The sequence below is a fragment of the Parastagonospora nodorum genome, assembly GCF_000146915.1.
Source record: "Parastagonospora nodorum SN15 chromosome Unknown scaffold_12, whole genome shotgun sequence".
In the NCBI taxonomy this organism is placed as follows: Eukaryota; Fungi; Ascomycota; class Dothideomycetes; order Pleosporales; family Phaeosphaeriaceae; genus Parastagonospora; species Parastagonospora nodorum.
Window position 1 is genome coordinate 294,575 of NW_001884560.1, and position 20,284 is coordinate 314,858.

A 20,284-nucleotide genomic window follows, 5' to 3' on the forward strand; every position below is an offset into this window, starting at 1 on the left:
ATAGCATATATATCTCTGAGAAAAAAAACCAAGACGCCCCTTCGCCATTTTGGTATCGAACAAATACTACCATTGTCGCACAGCACCTAGACAGACCTTCACACATTCCTCATCCTCACCGTATGTCCTCCTTGAAGATACTCCTCCTGCTCTCCGTCGGGCTCGGCGCCTGACTCCCACTCTTCTTATGGCTCGGGCCCGCGGGCATCTGCGCCGTCGCACCCCCATGGTAACTCGTATCCTCATTGCCCAACGGCCTCGGGCTAACGCCCCTCAAACTCGCCGCATTGTCATCCCCGAACGGATTCGAATGCGCGCTCCTGCCGTCCAGATGTTCGTCGTACGAGTCACGCTGGCGACTGCGTCCGCGCGCCGGCTCCTCGATGCCCGGGTACGGCGCCGCGTAGGCAGTGTTTGCATAGGGATTCGCGCTTGTGGAGCTGGGTTCGTGAAGCCCGAGTTCCTGCTCTTCGTAGTACGCCTCGTCGCCGACACGCGCACTCCACGCCTCGTCCGGGTCGAGTCTGCTGCCGGCGCCGCGGCCGCGGGAGGCGTTGTAGCCAGGCTCCTCGTAGGCGCCGGCGGCGGTGCGGTTGTTTCTGTTTTTGAATTTACGGATTTGCGTGTCAATGAAGCCTTTGATGCCGGTGGGCGCGGGGCCGGGGTAGTTGGATGCGGCGGCGCCTGAGGAGCGGTTTTTAAAGGCGGTGATGGGGTTCATGGACGGTGGGGGCAGGCCGTTGCGCGAGGCGTTCCATCGCGCGTAGAAGTACCAGCCGAAGTAGGAGCCGGAGAAGATGAGGAGCAGGATTATGATGAAGACTAGCCAGCCGTTCATTGTGGGCGGTGGGAGGTTGGAATAGTGTTACGGGCGCATGCGGGTGCCTGAGGCTGCGGATGTTGGCGCGATTGCGCGGCTGGGGTGGACCAGCAGTGGACCGCGGCAATGGGGTTGCGTTGAAGGGTTGAAGACGGAATGTCTTCGTCGGAGGTTGTAGGCGGTCTTGCAGCGTGTGTCTGTGCTGCGAAGACGATAATCGTGTCGGAGCTGACCTCGCGTGGCTGAGCTGACGTTAAAGAGCGGCAGCCCAGTGCGGACGGAGCGCACGGATGACGTAACACGAGCGAGAATAGACTGATTATAGACTGTGGCTGAATATAGCCGCTGTGTGTTCACTACCAAAATTTACTATCAGGAAAATCTTCCGCGGTCAAGATGGAAAACGCATCGAAAACTTCCAGTTGCGCTGACATGTCTCTGCTCGTCCCAACTGTCTTGAGCTGTCAGATGGGATGACGTATCCAGCCTAGCGCCAATTGTACTGCGGGACCCGCTCTGTGCATGTCTGTGACCATAACTATGGATAGACTAGATAAATCCGCAATGAAAGCCCCTTGCACCCCACACCTCCATTAAACCACGTGGATCCCTCAATAAATCGAATACGCTTCAATCTCGGCACAACTAGTCATCTAACAAAGATACCAATTACCGCGAACATGGCCGACACCGACGCCCAAGACAGCAAGACGACCGAGAAACCCAAGCAATTCACCGTCACCATACCCTCCTTGGATGGCTCACTCGAAGTCGTCGCGCACTTGCAAGACGACGAGGAAAATCCCGCTCATCCCCCAAAGCTTATCAACCTCAGCAAGACCCCACCATCAGCACCAACCTCATCCTCAACTACCAAAGTTCCAAAAACTCACATCATCCTCTCCACGGGCTCAGGCCACAGAAAGGCCGAAACCTTCTTCCAGAAGGTTGTCTCTCCTATTCTCGACTTGATTCATCCTGGCGGCGTGAAGGCGTGCGAGCTTCACACTACGACGAGTGAGACTAGTATCTTGGAGTTGGCCCGCGATATGTTTCTCCCTGCCGCCCGGCAAGGCGAGGCGCAACGCATTATCCTGGCGTCAGGGGACGGCGGTGTCGTTGACCTCGTAAACGGACTGTCAAGCGTAACTGCTGAGGCGGCGCCAGAAATCGTCTTACTCCCGCTGGGTACGGCGAATGCCCTGTATCATAGCATCAACGCCGGGCGGGAGAATGATTGGGGTTTGAAAGGTCTGGGGTTCAGGAAGAGTAAACCTTTGCCAACGTTCACCGCAACCTTCTCGCCCGGATCTCGACTTCTCGTCGACGAGGCGAGAAAGGAGGAAGTCTTACCTCAGGGGAATATTCTACACGGTGCGGTGGTGGTGTCGTGGGGCATGCACGCCTCTCTCGTCGCCGACAGCGACACGTCTGAATTCCGCAAGTTCGGGATCGATAGATTTAAAATGGCCGCGAAGGAGGCTTTGTATCCGGATGATGGATCGCTGCCACATGCCTACCAGGGCCAAGTCTCCGTCCTCACTCCTTCTGGCGATTGGGAAAATCTGCCAGATGGCAAACACCTCTACACCCTCGCCACACTGGTAAGCAACCTCGAAGCCCCATTCTGCATATCGCCAGACTCCAGGCCTCTCGATGGGAGTATGCATCTTGTGTACTTTGGCCCCACGAGTGGCGACGAGGCGATGCGCATTATGGGGCTGGCGTATCAGGGCGGGAAACATGTACATGATGAGATGGTGAGGTATCAAGCGATTGAGGGATTGAAGATTGAGTTTGCGGAGGAAGAAGGTAAGTGGAGGAGGGTTTGTGTGGATGGGAAGATTGTGCGGGTGGATGAAGGGGGATGGGTTGAGGTTCGGGTGAGGAAGGACGGGGGAGGGGTGGGTGTTGTTGTGGATGAGTAGGGGAAACATGCTCAGCAGGATATGATAATGAGTGCTACGACTTCAATGACATCGAATAAGGATTACTTATATACCTCCATCTCCACTTCCCTTCTAGATAAAATTCAAGCGACCGGGGATATCTGAACAAGCTTATGCGCGAACAAAACAACCAACGCCTCGCCATACAATACGAAATTCGTGAATATAAAGTCGTCCAAGGCAAACTCCTCATCACCGCTGCCACCCCTCCCTCATATGCGGCTGATACCCTCCCTGCCCATGCACAAACCCCTTCCCATGCCCACCATACTGCGTCGCATAGTCCTGCGGATTATACGCATACTTGACCTCACTCTTCTGTTCCCCCTGCCTCCTCGTATCGTGCTCCTCTCTCGTCTCTTCCATGGTCGGCAACTCGCTCGCAAACGCCTTCTGCTCGAGCCCCGGACTACGCATGCCATCCGACGCATACGAGCTCGGCCGCGACGATGTAGATGAGTGCGAGACTTGTGACCAGCGGGCGTCTTGCGGGTTCGGCGACGTGCTGTCTGACGAGGGCGTGGATGTGCGGTCGGCGGGGTGCAGGAGGCCAGGGGATGTTGGGGGGTGGTAGTAATCGCCGGGTAATTCCATAACGACATTGTTCGCGCCGAGGAGATGCTGGGGCGGGACGTAGCCCTGGCTATTACTGTGTCCGTGATGCGCATGGCCCTGGCTGTTACTGTGTCCATGTTGTGCGTGGTGAGGAAATGTCGGTGATCGCGTCGGGCTCATGGGCATTTGGTACGGCTGCGACGGACTGCCCTGGGGGCTTTTGTATTTGTTCTCGCGGCGGTCGGCGGGGTTGTGTGTCTTGAGCTTGCCGTTTTCCATCATGCCCTGCAGGACGCCGGCGTCGAGGAGTTCTGCCTTCTTGATGAGGCGCTCGACCATTTTTTTCGAGGCTGCTTGCGTTTCCTTCTTGACGAAGGAGATCATGGTGACGTTGCATTTTATCTCAATGTCCTCGCGCAGGTAGAGGCCCTCGGGGGGCGCGCCGAGTCCGAGTTCCTGAGCCACTGGGGGCTCGCCAGGCTGGTTGCCGCAGATTTGCCATTTGTTGCGCAGGTCGACGCCGGCGGGGGCGTATGTGTGTGTTTGCAGGCCCCAGGGCATGTCGTGGAAGCATCCGTTGAACTTGATTGCGCCGCTGCCCAGTTTCCCGATTCCCTTTATGTACTGGATCTTCTGTGTGATTTCGTACCACGTCGCATAGAACTCGTCGGCGGGCGCATTCCGTGGGGCCTTGATTGCCTCGTAGCCCGTGACCAGAGGGTTCAGCTCGATAATCTCGCCATGGCTCTGCAGCATGTCAATCGCGAGCTGGCGCGGGATGAAGCTCGGGATGGGCGTTATGCTCGTGTAGGATGTTTTTTTCGTCATCATCTTGCCGGTTGCGATGGCGTATCTTCGATGTTTCTTGTATTTTGGGTCCGACGGAAGCTGAAGGGAGGAAACTGTCAGGCAGAGGTGGGGAATTATGTCGCTGACGGAAGGCCCCCGTGCCGTGGCTATCTAGGATGTATTAGCCATGCACCATCACCGCCCAGAGATTCCGCGCGTCAGGCTGCGGCGCCTCGGATGATGTCAGAGACATTGGGCCCTGACTTTAGTACCAGACGAACCTCTGCAGCGTCTTTGCGCAACGTTTGTTTATGCGCAAACAGTTCGTCGAGAAGATTTCGCAGTTCGGTCGCGCATTGCATTATCCACCTTCCTAGTATCGACATCTGAATGCCGTAAGGCTGTTGGACCCGTCTCTATTCTTAGCCCATCCCGTCAGCATCTGGGCGGGCTGTGGGGCTATCACTGGAACATCGGCATTCGAGTCCAGCAAAAAGGAAGCACCAGTTCCTGCTGCTACACAGGACACTGCTTGCTGACTTCAGCTCTTCTGCGGGTCGTCGTCTTCCCGTTGTGTACACCATGACATTAAGGTTCTTCGGCACTCCAACATCCGTAGTCGACGCCACGAGCCGTGTCTAGTGCAGCCAATGGACGAGAGGCCAAGCGAAGGGTTGAGCAGCCCGTCTTTCTTGTCAATCGTTCGTACAGTGCCAAGATTCTCCGAGATGAAAGGCTGTGTCAATCGTAGCCTCAGGCATGCATCCGAAACCGCTTGTGATGCGAATACGCTAATCCGACCCCAAACCACTTCTTGATTCAGGGACTTCAGGCTGAACTTTCCCATCTTACACGTGCACGCACGCAGAACGAAACGCATCGGCTTTATTGCCAGACCCGGGCGAACCCGTGCGTTTGACTTGGTAGAGGAAAGGCGCCGATTTCAGGGAACGAAAAATGTATCCTGAAGTCTGTCGTAGACGGTGTGATCTGTTGGTGATGCAATTTAGGTATAGTAGCGAATGATTCATTTTCTGTGATGTTGATAGCGCGGTGGACAAGTTCCACGATGCGGCGGGTGCGGTGTGACTTCGTCGACATTGCAACCCACACAATAGTCTTGATGGTTGCTACCTCTTCCTCGTGTCTCACAAGTTTGGTAAGAATAGTCAAAGTTGAGTCACGCAAAGTAGCTACCATGGTACGACAATGGAGCGTACCATAGCACAATGCAAGAGGTGTATATGAACCAGCTGTATTCGCGCCGCAGTCGACACAAACAACAATATGGATATAAAAGCCAAAATGTACCGCTGCATCGGCGCAGGCTGCTGTGGCAGCATATGGACGCCCGATAACGTCGATTGGGTGGTCAAATGCGAAGATGGAGGCAATCGAGGCCGCTCAGTAGCCAACGACCAGCTCATGCACCGCCGTGTTATCGCGGCCGCAACTGAAAGAGACAAGGGAACCTCGGGACTGGAACTGCGCTTTTGCATACCCAAATCAATGGAAATCATCGAAGCAGAAGACGAATGGTGGACTTCCCACCTCAAGCAGTTCCCGAGTGATCGAACAGCATGCCGAGCATACTTCCAGGAGCGCATCCCCTCCGTTCCAGTGCCCATCCGCGACATGCTCATCGAGCGGTACTGCCCCAAAGCCATCAAAGTCACCACGAGAGCAAGTCGAGAGAACGAAGATTGCCTGATACGCATCTACACCGGCAAGCGACGACGACAAGGGCGACCTCCGACCTTCTTCAACCTCCGGAATTACGGACTACATATCGACCAGATGCATGAGCTAGGCCTCGACACTAACACTGTCGTCCAGGTATTGGCCGAAGCGTTGGCACACTGCTACTGGCGCGCACATGTCGATGCGAACGATGTCGAGTTCGTTTTCGCGCCAGCAAGCTCGAAGCATTCATCGACGCCTACTTTCATGATCGCAGGACTGGAGCAGGAGCTTGTTATCTGGATCCTGGACTACGACTGCGTGCGGGATATGGGGCAGAGCGAAGAAGGTATTCGGCGAGCAGTGCATGCGTTCTACCAGAACGACTCGTATTTTCCGCGGCCGCACTTCTATGGTCATACTGAAGACGATGTACGATTGTGGAAAAGTTTCAAGGGATACTTTCTGGAGATAAGTGAAGCTATCCTGGGAGATCGGAAGCTTGCGGATGAGTGGGTAAGGCTCATTGAGGAAGAAGGTAGACGGAGAGCTGTAAACAATACAGCTTGTGAGTGCTCCATGCAGCCCACAGCGTAGCGGCTCAATACACACCACATGAAAAAAATCATATTGAACTGCCCTAGCGGGTCACCGATTATATCATGTGTAGAAGGCTGTCAGACAGGAATAAATGGTATCAGAGGCATTACACGCCTTCAGCCGTACACTCCAGCCAGCACGCCCCCAGCCGTGCGCGCCACATTCTTGGCGAACGTGGGGATGCATTTCAGCGAGGCAATCATACATAATTGGCTGACAACATGTAGGCCTGACGTAGACACCTGAGGCCTATCATTTCAGCCTCGTGGCATGCCTCTTCAATACTCAGCATATAGCCGTAGGCCTTCCCGCTTCTGTTTTGTTCTCTTGCTAAGCAACTTGCTTTCTGGACATATTCACGGCTTTTTTATTCATGCCCAAGAAAGCTTCCTGAGCGACACGACTGGCGCACCCTAAAGAGAACCTAGGACATCCTGAACGAAGACTGCTTACACGACGACCGATCTGAGAAGTCTTATAGTCCCCATACCCAAAACCCGTTCTCCTTAAAAGGCGAGACATATTTCTCACCTTTCGCCTTTGAGTACGACCTAAACCCTGTTATTCATCAGCCTTATATCCAACTCCTAAATCGCGTACATCCACCTTCACAAAATGCACCTTCTTTCCATGAACATCAACGGTTGCTGTCATACCAACCACACGATCATCAATCATTCGAGGTGGTTTCATTATCTGGAAGTGCTGAGAGCCCCGGCTCTTGCGCTTCAACGACCTCGAAGACCGAGTGTGATCGAACAAGCTCTCCAGCCACTTCGGTTACCCCCAACACTTCGTTCAACAGCGCCTCTCCGGAAGCTCTCTGTGCGTCATCGCCGATCTCTCCCACGCCTGCACTACTTGCTTGCGATACTTGCGGAAAGGAATACCTCCATGTGTACGAACTGAAGTAGGCATATACACTCTCTCTACTCTGAAATCATGGTTGACAATTCCACAAGTAGGCACATTTTCCGAATTCACAAGAAGCGTTTCCAATGTTCAATCGTGGGGTGTGCGGTGAAGGCGTTCGGGTTCGAGGCGGACCTCCGACGGCACGTTCGTGCGAAGCACAGTAGTCAGGAAGATACGACAGGATTTCATTGTTCCGTTCCGGGATGTGTGGAGGCTTTCTCGAGGAAGGATAATTTGCGGAGACACGTACGGAAGAAACATTCAAGCTAGTGAATAAACAGTACGATCAACGATCTCGGTCTGCTAGAGTTAACAGCGGACTACTAACTCTACTGTATCCCATATCGCAAGAGTGATACAGTTTCCACTTATAGCTCTTTCGCTTATCTTGCGGACGTCGCGCTAAATGCAGTTCTTTAGGAATATAAATAAATCACGAGTGGCGCAGCGCTTAGCTGCGCCGCATAGCTTATTTGTCCCCGTCATATAAGTCAAAATGCGAAGCATTTTCATGCTCAAGATCAAACGCCAAAACTGCCTATAACGTCCGAATCACCTTCTGATCACCTACCTCAACATCCACAACAGATATCTGCCGCACCATCATTAGATATGTCTAAGCCATCTTTAGTCAGCCTCCCGAGGGAGCTTCTCCGCAAGATATGTTGCGAGCTACTATGCGCAGCAGCTCTAGAATTTGTCCTTGTCAACCGCCTAGTCTACCAGATCTGCGATGATTGGACTGTGTGGCAGGTACTCGTTAAGAAGAACTTCTACCACGTTGAGACTGCTATCGAAGGCAAGAGCGATATTTGGAAACGATACACGGTTGCTGCAGCGAAGGCCACTACTCTTTCCAATTGGAGTACCCAGGACCTCGAAATGTGGCTACCGCAAGTCGCTGCGTCCCGTCACCCCGCAATTCTAAGTAAAGACGCATCGGCGTTGATTCGACTTTATAACTCCGTATTTAACAGTTCCGTCGATGCGTATCAGGACATGAACTTGCTCTCGCTGTCTAGCGAGAGGGTGTATGCAAATACTCAAGCGGATTGGTGTAGAGCACAAGCTGCTGCTTTCACTCTTACTATACGATATGTCTCGACTCCAGCACCTCCAGACTGCATCGAAGATTCGCTAGAGTCGGTGTCATGGCTCCCGATCGATGTCTCTCACAATACACAGCTCTCCCCAGCTGAACAAGATAAGCACGTCACAATCCGCCATGCTCTCGCCAACAGAGCGGTTGGAATTATCTGCGCACGCCTCCGAATTCGCTTTGCTGCCATGGAAAGCACTGACGGTTTCCACGAACCTCCATCAGCCCTGTCAATACCACTCTTGTCTATGGTGACTGTACCCCGACCTTTCACGCACAACAGCTTAGAGGCTTTCAGTAGGTGCCATCTAGGCGTCATGACCAGCCCAGAGTTCTTCACACATTGCACATGGACTGGCTGTCACGGCATAATGAATTCACCATCCAGGTCATTTGCCGCAATAGGCGGTCCCCATCAAGATGGATTTCCACACGAGGGCGGACCAGATCCCATGGGTTATTTCCCTTACGGCCGTTCTTTTGAGAGCCTTGTGCGGTTTGAAATGGTCGAGGCAGACGAAGCAAGACTTGTACTGCGATCCAACAACTTCCACTCAGAGGCGGGTCTTCACAAAATATTCTTGGATGTTGAGAGGAGCACTGGTCAAATTGCTGTGCAGTACTGGCATCCCGCAAAAGTGGATCTGATACCGATGGATGGTATTATTACACCTTTTGGAATCATGATCAATTATAATAGCCCGGGTTTGTGGTTGTGGTTGTGGAAGACGGATTGGTCTGAGCAAGCTCGATGAGTACTCGGAGGCTCAGGTTGCAGACGACGACTATGAGTGAACAGTTTATAGCAGTACATAGCTCATCCAATAGCTTGAATTTATACAGTTTCTTAGTATGCGTTAGTTGCGATGCAAAAGTCCTCTTTGTTCTTGCGCTCCTTTGATAAGACGCAACAGCCTTATGGCTTTGTTTTGGCTCTACGGTCGCAGAACATCGATACATCGCCGATGTTGATATGTGTATCAGGACTGTCGGCTTCTCTCCCAATTACGTGTACGTTTCCACTGGTTGAGGGGGTTGAATGGATGCCCGATCAGAACTCGTTCGGGAGTTTTGCATTTGCTGATGAATCGGGAGCTGGGTATGCCGGAGGATGAGGATGCGATGACGACGTCTGAGCGAACGGAGGAGTCGATTTCGGCCAAAAGGGACTGCTTTAAATTCTGGCGTTCTGGGGCGTTCTGGGGCGTTCTGGGTCTTTGTATCAGTATGTATGGTGTGGGGAGGAGAAAGGTGAATGCGGACTTCTTGGACAAAGTCTACCTTCTTGTAGTGTTGGCCGAGACTGGCGCCGACGAAGGTGTAGTTGGCTAGTGAAGCGCTATACAAGAATACATGTATCAGCCTGACATGAATGGTTTCGCGACATGGTCTGACTATATGTACCTCTTCTTCGTTCCTATACTTTGCAAAGTGGGCCAGATAGCCTTCAGATGCTTTTCAAGCTTCTCTTTTGCTCCGGGAGCTGGATCGGCCACAAGTACGCGCAGGCCATGAGCGAGGAAGAGACCGGTCCATGAAGCACCGATTACGCCTGTCCCGACTATTCCGACAGTCTGGATAACCATGGTGGGAGAGGATGCAGCTGGAAGATGGTGAAGTTTATGGCATGCTTCACATGGACAACGTCTTCATTGTAGCCAATCGGATCTTGCTGTAGTAATGGTATGGTACCGAGGCAGACTAAGAAGTGACGCGCCGTTGCGAATTCTTTCACGAGCACCGAAGTAATTTCTTTGTAGCCCACCAAGCCCTCATTTACGTCTAAGTTTTTTAGAGAAGGCACCACGGCCTGTTTTCCATCGCTTTTGCATTCTCGAGATGTCCTGCAGGGTTGTGAGACTGAGATTCGAAAGTCGACGTTAAGGGCGAAGACTAGAACGCAACTATACTGGTGATTGATGAGACCAATACGTCATGATCGAGCTAGGTACTGTATTCGTAAATGACAATACAGCGCTATACGGCCCCCTGTGTGTAATACACTCATACCGATAGCTTCTCGCGGTAAGCACATGTGAGACTTGCGTAAAGAATGCAGCCAATTCGAGATGAGATATGGTTGTTGGTGAATTAAAATAAAGTGGGTATCTACTCAACTTAGCGCCAGCCATGCAACGTGCACGTACAATGCTATCCCAAACGCCGTCACATGCAGCGACTCATTCATATGTGTTTTCATACGGATCCGCATCGTCGATATCATCGTCCTCACCATTATCAAAGTATTGCTCAGCGTTGTAATCGTCATCCGACTCCTCCGAATCTGTCGACACCGCAGAGTAGTTATCATCCTCATCAACTGCATCGGGCTTGTCTTCCTCTGCTTCTTCCTCTTCTTCCTCGGCGTCCTCATCCTCTTCTTCCGCTTTGGCTTCTGCTTCTTTCGTGCGGTCGACCTCGGCTTTGATCATGCGCTCGATCTGCGAGACAGTGTTGATTTTGCTGACGCCGAGAGTTCTGCGCTTCTTCGAGGTATTGCCATCGCCGCGAGTGCCTTCGAGGATGGGCTGTAATTCGGCGGGGAAGAGGTCGGTGACTTGATGTATTTGAGCTATGTTTCATTCCTGCAACGCGAGTTCGACTCACCATATGGCCGCGCATCCAGCTTCGGGAGCCGCCTCCGTACTTTTAGGTATTTTGCGGAAAACGTCTGGTTGTCGGTGAAGGGGTTGAACAGCGATGCTTCCGTGGGCGCAATCTCGTTGGCCTTCCTCTTGAGGCCGTTCTTCATGCCATCGTTCAGAATCGTGTAGAAAGGCCCCTCGTGTATGCGATCGCGTACGGCCAGATAATGCGCCGTGATGCCCTTCTCGTGGTCGGTCGGAGGGGGTGCTTGTGGAGGAGGTGCTTCCTGTTCCCGTCTTAGTGGGTGATTGGGAGATGCGCCCGACTGCGGCTTGGGCTGCTTGCGAAGCATTGCGACTGGAACAACATGATATGAAGCTGTGCAGAGCGGTGCTTGTAGCAGGAGCTGTAGAGGGCGCTGGTGTTGCATGTCCAGGCGTGACGTGTCGCGATAAGACAAAGGAAGGCTTACAGGAAAGCGCTCGGCTGGCCCCTTCTGGATGTCGAGGCCAGTCAAGTCCCAGTTCAGCTCTGTGCCAGCGATCGTCACAGTCCCACGCGCCGGGTTGAATGCGCCGCCACGTCCGCCGCGCCCACCGCCTCTTCCTCCTCTTGCTGCTGGCGGCATTTTCTCTGGCAATCGAGAGCGGTTCGGATGGTTCCAATCAGCGTTGAATTCGCATCGTGGAGTCGGAGAATCGAAGATGTTGTGGAGTCAGAAATTCTTTGGTCGCAGCTCGACCCGCGGCCCGCACGGGTGGGGCACCGCTAGCGAACCTCACCCTCACCACCCCGCTAAACCCTGTCCGACTTTGACATACACGCGATATCCGTGCATATCACTGCCTTTCGACGCGTCAAGTAGTTGATCAGTGTCGCTCGTCGACGCGTGGTCACATGAGCTGGACTGGAACCTTCTTCTAGCAATCGATCCGCCACAAGGCTTACAACCCCTCATCACCACATATTGTTTGCTACCCGACATTTTGTCATAGCATACCAACCCTTGCAGCTCACATACATACTTCCCAACATGGCGATGCCACCGGTAGTCCTCGGCGACCTCTCAACCCATTTACAGAAAGTCTCAGACGAGCCCACTACGCCACTCGATACAGAGCTGCTCGAAAAGGCCGAACTCTTCACAAGCACACCAGAATATCGGAATGAAATATGGAAGGAGACACGGCCTCTCTTTCTACAAATTGCTTCACTCCTCCCTCAGCTCCAGCAGGATCCATCGCCGTTGACCCATTTCATCATCAAGCTTGCTCAACCATACCGCTTTGAGGACATCAAGGATGTCGAATTCGAGATCGGGCTCGATCTACAAGCGACTCCATTCCATGGACTCCTCCTCACATTGCTTGGTAAAGCCACTGCCAACAGTGTCGATGCCCAAGAGTTGGCGAATCGACCTACCGTTATGCTGTCTATCGTGCGGTTATGGCTATGTACCCCGGATGCAGGCGTCGCCACACAGGCAGAGGAGCTTCTCATCTCTCTGCTTGGAGTTTCGAAAAACGAGCCTGCGTTGACCTCATCCCAAGACCCATCACACATATACGGTACAGGACCAATGTGGCGGCGGTTGTTCAGCGACAAAGACATTGCCTCGTTATACTACCACTACACCTCGTTGAAGCAGCTGAAGACACATCCACAACCTCTTCTGAGTAAACGCGATAAGACCATTGCTCAAGCTAGATTGCTGTCATGGCTACCACGGGTAGGTGAGCTAGATTGGCATACTTTGGTGTCATCGCATGTCGTCGAGATCGAGCGCGAAGTGGGCTTGAGAGACGGCCAAGGATTGCTCCATTATGCTGCGCTGAAGATGGTCGAGACTGAAGACGACATGCTGATGCATATGACTCTCATCCATTTCTTCAGTGTACTCATCACCACTGTCAACACTGCGCCACACCTCACGTACGTACTTCATTCAGCAAAACATACTTCCGTGTACTGACATATGGTAGACACTACGACTCAAGCCTGTCGTTAGACTTTGTCAAAAACGAGGGCATCCATAAAGGCATCGTCGACTTCCACACTTCCGACACCCCTGGCATCGAACACTCCTTTCTGAGCAGTCGAACGGCAAAGTATATCAGTGACTATGCCTCGACCTACCCTGAGAATTTCGAGAACAGTGACGATATGCCGATAATACGAAACTATGTTCATCGCAACATCCGCAAGTGTGAAGCAAGCACTTTGGACATCATCGCCTCGATGCCTCGCTCCACCTTGATCCCTCGTCGCGGCACAGGTCTAGTCTGGGACGAGTGTGTAATCCTAGACATGCCAATCACGCGCACAAATCCGGATGCGCTGAAGACTCTGGCTACCGTCTTTCATGGCCCACAGAAAGAAGAACTCACCTTCCCCAAAGTAGAATCCATCGGGTCAGATCCAAAGCGCCGACAGAGCGAATCAAGCTATGCCCGCCTTCTCACCGCGCTCTTCTACTCGAAGAAACCCAACATGTTCTCAGACATCGTATCGCACATTGAAACTATTGCCATGAAGGAGAACGCCCTGGCAGCGCTCGCACTTGTCCGCGCCTTGATCACGTCGTCGTGGTCCACGGAGCCAGTCCCAGGTCTCGATCTTGCGAGCGATACAACTTTCGCTCGCCTCAGCAGCTTTCCAAAGTCAGGCACCGATGTAATACTCGACCCCAGCATTAGCGGCGGAGTTTTGCCTTCATTATTGAAGCCAGCGACAACCTTTTCAAACTTGGTGGGTGGCTTAGGCGATGCAGAGAATGCCGCATACCAAGTTGCGATGGCCAAGTTCGACGTGCTGAAGGCGCTAGGCCGGAAGCTTGAAGAAGACGGCGGACGACAAGACGTGCTGGCAATGGTACGACGGAGAGTTGGAGAAGGTCCATGGGGAGTCAGCGGCGGCGTTGGTAGCAGGATCGGCACATTAGAACTGTAAAAGGCTCACCGGCGTGTTTTCAGGCCTGCATGCAACATATCATCTGACCTATGTGAGATATGGTCGCCTAAAGTAGGTCTTACAACTTGTACAAAGAATCGAAGATCTCAAGTTCACAGCCATGCGCTGATCCCCTCGGCCATGCACGCTAACCAGACCCTGCGTTGAAGTTTACGCTATGTCTACCACTCATGATGGATCACACAGGAACGCGGTGTAAGCCAAGGCGTCCCGTTTATGATTGTGGTGGGGCTTAGCTTTCCGAGACCCGAGGATCCTCTCCGAACTGCACCTGATTGGGAACAATGTCGATGACGTTCATGGAAATGACTTACACCTGCGCCATGAAGGAGCAATAGGTGTGAGGTTAAATTTGATTACTTTATAGTCACTCGTTACCCTTTTTTCGTACCTACGCAAGCATACCTGCGAAAGACATGAATTTGCAGTTCTATCAGAGCGCAGGCTACGTCCCGCCAGGCGGTTCTAAACCAGAAGAGCGCAAACAACAAGACCAATGGAACAAACATGAGCAATGTATGTGTTCATAAATGCCTCATTCGCACGTCACATCCTCACAACCAGCAGCATCAATGAGCGACATCCCAGAGAACCGCACTACGCGAAAGCGCGCAGACTCGCATCAACCTCCTTCTCACGCTGATCAGGCTCACTTGCGGCCGTCGTACGATTATGACGAGCGGCCCAGGCGATTTTCAAGCGCGGATTATGGATCCCGGTTAAGTGGGAATTTCAACGCGCCGACTGAGATTGAGCTAGAGCGTGAAAAAGAGAACAGGAAGAGTTTGAAGGGCGTGGAGAAATTGAGGAGCAAGGTTAAGAGATTGGTTGGAACATGAAAGGAGACGGATCATGACGGTCTCGACGCAATGATGAGGGAGTGTCTAGTGACTTGTCCTTCGTCAAGTGGCCGCCATTCGCGGCTTGTGTCCACAATCTCAGCCCTTGGACCCTGCATTCGCTCCTCCTGGTGGACCGCAGGTGCTCAACGATAAGAAGCAACTAGGACTTCGGGTATGAATGCCGGATGAAGTGGAAGTAGTCCGGGTGTGAACGCCGAAGCAAAGTGGAAGCAGTCTGGGGTAGGGGTGACCCGTGTGCTTTGCGCATGCACAAACGGGTGTGTGTGTGTATGACTGTCTCCCGTCACACTCGCGGACCTCCCCCAGCTATCCTTGTCAAGCCTCGCATCATTTTGGATATTACTTCATCATGATACCCCTCGTCGCAATGCCATCCACTTCTGTTTCCCAACAATCAGCGTCACTTGTACAAACCATGATGCATGACATCATACCTCAGTCGTACCATTCTCCTCCCTTCCGCCCCGCAAACGATCTGAACCCTTAAACGCTCGTGTTGGATTTCAACTTGCCATACGGCCTGCGGATCAATTGCATGCGGACTGTGCAGCGTCACGTCTGGGCCGGGATACGGCAACGATCGTTGATTGGGCAACTATCATTGCCTGATGCGGACAACAAGCGGACAAAGAACGCCTGGGCAGTGACGCGCAGGCTGACGCAGAAACAAGATTGCCATGTCCTGGGGGGAAAAACAGGCGTGTGATCAAAATCTTGCATGTTTGGTGGAAGCCGGGTCGGTCATTGGCTAGGATACGAAGCCCGCTATATCCATACAAGACATAAGCTTCGAGAAATCTCTGTCAGCATTCATACACTAACATACATACCATCTCGTCTTCGAAGCCAAACAGCCAAATACTTCACTTTATCGAACCTCTTCCAAAAGAAGAACCAGTCAAACCAGAATGGACAGCTACCCCTCCGTCACCATCTCAGAGCGCGAATGCGCTTCTCGCAACCCTTCCAGCTCGTCGAAAGCCTCGACGACCAAATCCTCATATCAAGGCCAGCACGCACCAACACTTCGCAATGACTCTGCGCAATCAGAGGCATCGATAACGCTGGCCGCTGAGTACACGCAGTACACAGACGCGCCGCCGCCGTACTCCGACAAGCAGTACGAGGGCAAAAGCGAGGAGCAGCAAAACAAGATGCGCATGGCCGACTACGCCAAGGAAATCAACCGTCAGATGGGCAAGCAGTTGGTTACGGGGTTGAAGAGCGGAGAGACGAAGGTCGAGTAGACGGCGATGAAAGCGATGAAGATGGTGTTTCGACGAGGCTGGATCTCGCATGTTTTGCAAAGCGTTGGCGTTCTGGGATATGAGGGTCGCCACAGAGCGATCATATTGTACAGTAGCATCTCTAGCATGAAAACACTTTGGCCTCTTACACATGTGCTATGGAGTTGTTCGTGAAGTTAAGTTGAGTCGACGTCGTTGCAGCCGGAGCCATGTCCGGCCCGTAACGTTCGCCGCTACTTCGGCCCTTGGAAGCCACCAACTCGTGAACGAGCTTGCAACGTCTCGTATTACTCCTGCACAGTTGCAACTCGGTGTCTCGTCCGCTACAGATCCAACAAGATTTTTCAAATCCCTCGTTGAGCAGGATTCAAAGGATCACAAGCAAGCCACAGCGTCGTCACGCTCACCTGAAACACGAGCCCGCGCCATACCGGTTCTCTCGGAGATGCGCCCAAGTATTTCCTTATTTGGCCGCGGCACCGACCCGAGCAGAGTGTCAACGCGGCCATCCCCACAAACCTGCCCATGCCATTGAAGCAAGGCGCAAGGCACGCGAGAGCTTGATTTCAGATGCACTTGTGGCGCACACTCGCATCGGACTTTCGCAACGTTGGAATCCAGCTTGTGGCTCAGTCGATGAGTTGCGTGGCAATTGAACTAACGGATTCGCCTCACTCGTAATGCTCGTCTGAAAATAGCAGCACCGCACCAGATGTCTTGAATGATGCGCAAGTTCGTTCCAACGGACTGTGCGGCAGATCTAAATCCCGCTCGAGCGTGCGTGAGGTGTCTCGCCGGCTGCCTAAGCCGTCCCGTCTGATGACGACTCGACGCTGACGCGCATCCCTTGTGTCGCACAGCCACATGGATCTCGTGCAGATATATTGAAAGGGGGTCCTGCGTGGTTCAGAAGATGGCCAAACAATACATTTGAAGAAGTTAAAATAATTGACAGGAGGACTCAGGGGTGCATTTATTGGTATTGATATCGACGGTTGGTGTGCTAATTCAAGGTATGTGGAGAACATGTCACTCGGTGTCGGTAGTGTGATCCTTGATCCCTAACTATACCTGCAGTTCTGGCCCGACAACCAGCCCGCATCCATCCAAGAAATATCTTGCTTACGACGCGAGTAAACATAAACGCACAAAATCTCCTGCTTGTTGGGGATAAACACATACACATCTCTACAACTACACTGCATTGTCGATCGCAATCACACAACAACGTACAACTACACATCCACTCGCGTACAAGCTACACTTCTCTTGGCTACATCACATCACATCGCCTTGCTACCTACCTACACCATAACACAATGTCCTCGTCATCACGATCCCGCTCCTCATCGCCCTCATCACAACCCGACATGCCGCGCATCCCAGACCATATCATCGTTACATTCGACGGCCAGACGAGAGAAATCATGCGCATAGTACGGGAAGACGACGAGGAAAGGCGGCCGAGGGCGGCACGGACGAATTCGGGGGGCCGGCCGCGGTATTATCAGCGCGAGGAGAGGGAGGAGACTGATTGAAAAATAAGGTGATGGACATTTGTGTACGTGTGAGTGGGAGGATATGCGGTCTGACGGGTATGGCCGGATGTCTTCGCATGTCCATGATGCGTGTTGGACGTCTTCGCGAAAGTGTGGGCTGGATGTTTTCAAGATGCTATGATGTTTCTTTTATTCTGTTTTCTTTTCTTTGGGCTGCGTTAGCCCCTTTAGTACTACAAGAGTCTTACACTCTCGTGCAGGTCGACCGTCCCACCTCTTCTTTTTCTCCAGAATACCACATTCAATCCAAACCTTTACAACATCTTCTTACTCTTCCCACCGCCCATCACTTCCAGAAACCTCTTCATTATCACCCTCCTCTTCAACCCTTTCCACCCCGCAACTAAACGCCCATGGACAAACACAACCTCCTTCCTCAGCGGAGAGGGAACGTGTCGGAATGCGCGGATGCGCTGCAATATCAGACCCGTCATATCATGGGGCTGTGACATTTTGTGATCGTGCTCGAAGATCAGCAAGGCGACGCGGTGGGTTTGTTCGCCCGCGTCCCATTCCTGGAAGGCTTGGAGCTCGTAGCATTCCGAGGGGCAGGAGTTGGAGCTTGTTTCTGAATCTGAGGCGGGTTCTTCTTCAGCTCCAGGTCTGTCGTTGCTTAGTGGGGAATCGGGGGTGGCCGCGGGATTCATAGCAGTGCTCGCCCATGCTAGGGGAAGATTGTGAGAGGACAGATTCGGTGGGGGGGGGGGGGGGGGGAGACAGGGTAGGGCATATGTGAAGAAGTTTTCGGAGCGAAAATTTGGAGGCACATATAAATAGTGCTTCATGTAGTTGTGGTTTTTACATGGGGCTGCGCTAGTCTACGTACCATTATCAGGGTCGTGTAACTATTTTTCTAGTCCACCGTGTCAGGAGACTTTTCTTATAGCTCGCTCTAAAAAAGTTGGTACCGAAGTAACCTTAGTCGCCTCACATCTACATCGCTACCATATATCCCGATAATCTCCTCGCCACACCACCCCAACATCTACGACCGCGGATACATCGACTTGGTCCCTTGTACATCCAAATCCGTAACATCGAAATCCGAAAACGGCCTAACTAGGCCCTTGGGCGTGTAATGTCACAACCTAACGTGCAACATACACATAAATCAAGATTGATAGCAATCATCAGTGGAAATCCTTTAGATATGTGAAGTGGCACAAAAATAAGTCCCACAACGCAGAGGCCCGGTGAGTTAAGGTACGCCAATCTTTTGTGGTTGACATTATCCACCCACATCTCCAGTTTCCAAAACTATTTCCAGATTTTGCTCGCCGCTCAGCAGCATCACAAGCCATACAGTGTCCCTTTTCCTACTTCTTCAACTTTTTATACACGGCATCCAAACTCCTCACGCCATTGAGCTTCCCAGGTGCATCGCCGCCCTCCGCCCCTCCACCTAGCTCCCCCTTACCTCAAATACCCATCTTCTCGAGCAACGACCTCGAAGACCAAGAAGCTTTGAGCAAAGACGTCAATGACTTAGGTCTCGAAGCAGCATCAAGATCGGGATCCGGTGCCAGGTTGTTCGATGAGTGCGGGCGCACGAGGGGCGTTTGCAAGGTATTGCTGCTAATCTGGGCAGCATCGTCGACGCTTGGATGGCTGGTGATGAAGGAGAGCGTGCTGGGGTGGCGCTGGGTATAGTCGTGACTCGATGCAAATGGTGCCGTGCTCATGAAAGGGAAATACGGAGCGTGTTCTGTCTCAACCTTGATGCTGGCTGTATATGCACCTGTGTGAGTCCCAGTGTTTACACCTGATGAGCCTTCCTCGGAATCGTCTCCTATGATGAAGACAGCGGGTTTGCTGCCCGTGCGTGTTCGAGTCAGTGGTTGACCGGAGTCCCATTGTTGGCTCAGTGTAGCCTTGTTCTTCCATTTCTGACGAGAGGTCCCTAGGGGGGCGTTGACTGGCGTGATAAAGTAGTTTTGCTCGGCGTTTGCGGGATGCTCCTTTGGTGTAGCGGGAGAGGGGTACTCGGTGCGCAAAGCCTCGAAGATGTCGCATTCGTCGTCTCCTTCGAGGTCGGGTACCGAGTCTGACACATGTTGCTCCTTCTTCTCTATCCCAAACGCTTGTCCCACGTCTTTTCTAACAAATGCATTCCTATGCACCAATTTCTTCACCCCAAAGAACACACTCCCCTTCCTCGACTCGAACCTAGTGTCCTCGACCTCGACATCCGGGCCAGCATAGTCCCTCAAGACGTTCTCCTCCCGCTCACACGTAACCTCGAATACAACCCCAGTGACCTTCGGCTCAGGCGCCCACTCGCCGAAATTCTCGCAGCTTAAAATGACCGTGCTGTTGGTGCCGTCGATATAGCCATATAGCCTTGCTTTGCAAAGCTTGAGTGGGAATGGCGATGAAAGCAGGTTTTGCAGCACAAGCGGTGCAGCGAGGGCCGAGTGAAAGAAGTAAAGAGCTGGGTAGGCGCTGAGCTCCGACATGGGGATTGGTGGTGGATCGGGTGTGTCCCATGAGGCGGAGGACCAGTTGGTGTAACCAGAGAGGTTGTGGAGGTCAATGTGGTGATTGGGTTGGGCTGGAACTACTGTTAAGATAGATGTATGGGCGTGGTCACACTCCACTGCAAAAACGCAGCGTTCGGCTCGCCACGCGAGCGAATGTCGAGGGAACAGTAAA

The 20,284-nt window shown here is 52.7% G+C and overlaps 14 protein-coding genes across 14 annotated transcripts; 8 read left to right on the forward strand and 6 right to left on the reverse strand.

The window, feature by feature from the left end:
- Positions 1-115: 115 nt before the first annotated feature.
- Positions 116-838, reverse strand: SNOG_08021 (hypothetical protein; the record flags this gene model as incomplete). Its single annotated transcript, XM_001798296.1, has 1 exon — positions 116-838. One exon carries the CDS (start codon positions 836-838, stop codon positions 116-118), a length of 723 nt encoding a protein of 240 aa, XP_001798348.1.
- Positions 839-1,500: 662 nt separating this feature from the next.
- Positions 1,501-2,748, forward strand: SNOG_08022 (hypothetical protein; the record flags this gene model as incomplete). Its single annotated transcript, XM_001798297.1, has 1 exon — positions 1,501-2,748. One exon carries the CDS (start codon positions 1,501-1,503, stop codon positions 2,746-2,748), a length of 1,248 nt encoding a protein of 415 aa, XP_001798349.1.
- A 233-nt stretch (positions 2,749-2,981) lies between these two features.
- SNOG_08023 (hypothetical protein) lies at positions 2,982-4,155 on the reverse strand (the record flags this gene model as incomplete). The annotated part of the gene is made up of 2 exons (XM_001798298.1): positions 2,982-3,039; positions 3,074-4,155. 2 exons carry the CDS (start codon positions 4,153-4,155, stop codon positions 2,982-2,984), a joined length of 1,140 nt encoding a protein of 379 aa, XP_001798350.1.
- A 1,263-nt stretch (positions 4,156-5,418) lies between these two features.
- Positions 5,419-6,390, forward strand: SNOG_08024 (hypothetical protein; the record flags this gene model as incomplete). Its single annotated transcript, XM_001798299.1, has 1 exon — positions 5,419-6,390. The coding sequence occupies one exon, from the start codon at positions 5,419-5,421 to the stop codon at positions 6,388-6,390; it is 972 nt and encodes a 323-aa protein (XP_001798351.1).
- A 618-nt stretch (positions 6,391-7,008) lies between these two features.
- SNOG_08025 (hypothetical protein) lies at positions 7,009-7,307 on the forward strand (the record flags this gene model as incomplete). Its single annotated transcript, XM_001798300.1, has 2 exons — positions 7,009-7,218; positions 7,278-7,307. The coding sequence occupies 2 exons, from the start codon at positions 7,009-7,011 to the stop codon at positions 7,305-7,307; spliced, it is 240 nt and encodes a 79-aa protein (XP_001798352.1).
- Positions 7,308-7,920: 613 nt separating this feature from the next.
- On the forward strand, positions 7,921-9,162 carry SNOG_08026 (hypothetical protein; the record flags this gene model as incomplete). The annotated part of the gene is made up of 1 exon (XM_001798301.1): positions 7,921-9,162. The coding sequence occupies one exon, from the start codon at positions 7,921-7,923 to the stop codon at positions 9,160-9,162; it is 1,242 nt and encodes a 413-aa protein (XP_001798353.1).
- A 225-nt stretch (positions 9,163-9,387) lies between these two features.
- On the reverse strand, positions 9,388-9,993 carry SNOG_08027 (hypothetical protein; the record flags this gene model as incomplete). Its single annotated transcript, XM_001798302.1, has 3 exons — positions 9,388-9,606; positions 9,689-9,746; positions 9,812-9,993. The coding sequence occupies 3 exons, from the start codon at positions 9,991-9,993 to the stop codon at positions 9,388-9,390; spliced, it is 459 nt and encodes a 152-aa protein (XP_001798354.1).
- Positions 9,994-10,587: 594 nt separating this feature from the next.
- Positions 10,588-11,621, reverse strand: SNOG_08028 (hypothetical protein; the record flags this gene model as incomplete). Its single annotated transcript, XM_001798303.1, has 2 exons — positions 10,588-10,935; positions 11,055-11,621. The coding sequence occupies 2 exons, from the start codon at positions 11,619-11,621 to the stop codon at positions 10,588-10,590; spliced, it is 915 nt and encodes a 304-aa protein (XP_001798355.1).
- Positions 11,622-12,026: 405 nt separating this feature from the next.
- SNOG_08029 (hypothetical protein) lies at positions 12,027-13,942 on the forward strand (the record flags this gene model as incomplete). Its single annotated transcript, XM_001798304.1, has 2 exons — positions 12,027-12,925; positions 12,976-13,942. The coding sequence occupies 2 exons, from the start codon at positions 12,027-12,029 to the stop codon at positions 13,940-13,942; spliced, it is 1,866 nt and encodes a 621-aa protein (XP_001798356.1).
- A 178-nt stretch (positions 13,943-14,120) lies between these two features.
- Positions 14,121-14,802, forward strand: SNOG_08030 (hypothetical protein; the record flags this gene model as incomplete). Its single annotated transcript, XM_001798305.1, has 3 exons — positions 14,121-14,158; positions 14,331-14,479; positions 14,531-14,802. 3 exons carry the CDS (start codon positions 14,121-14,123, stop codon positions 14,800-14,802), a joined length of 459 nt encoding a protein of 152 aa, XP_001798357.1.
- A 932-nt stretch (positions 14,803-15,734) lies between these two features.
- Positions 15,735-16,073, forward strand: SNOG_08031 (hypothetical protein; the record flags this gene model as incomplete). The annotated part of the gene is made up of 1 exon (XM_001798306.1): positions 15,735-16,073. The coding sequence occupies one exon, from the start codon at positions 15,735-15,737 to the stop codon at positions 16,071-16,073; it is 339 nt and encodes a 112-aa protein (XP_001798358.1).
- A 1,319-nt stretch (positions 16,074-17,392) lies between these two features.
- On the forward strand, positions 17,393-17,607 carry SNOG_08032 (hypothetical protein; the record flags this gene model as incomplete). The annotated part of the gene is made up of 2 exons (XM_001798307.1): positions 17,393-17,509; positions 17,533-17,607. The coding sequence occupies 2 exons, from the start codon at positions 17,393-17,395 to the stop codon at positions 17,605-17,607; spliced, it is 192 nt and encodes a 63-aa protein (XP_001798359.1).
- Positions 17,608-17,886: 279 nt separating this feature from the next.
- On the reverse strand, positions 17,887-18,461 carry SNOG_08033 (hypothetical protein; the record flags this gene model as incomplete). Its single annotated transcript, XM_001798308.1, has 2 exons — positions 17,887-18,411; positions 18,459-18,461. The coding sequence occupies 2 exons, from the start codon at positions 18,459-18,461 to the stop codon at positions 17,887-17,889; spliced, it is 528 nt and encodes a 175-aa protein (XP_001798360.1).
- A 589-nt stretch (positions 18,462-19,050) lies between these two features.
- Positions 19,051-20,088, reverse strand: SNOG_08034 (hypothetical protein; the record flags this gene model as incomplete). Its single annotated transcript, XM_001798309.1, has 1 exon — positions 19,051-20,088. The coding sequence occupies one exon, from the start codon at positions 20,086-20,088 to the stop codon at positions 19,051-19,053; it is 1,038 nt and encodes a 345-aa protein (XP_001798361.1).
- Between the last annotated feature and the right edge of the window lie 196 nt (positions 20,089-20,284).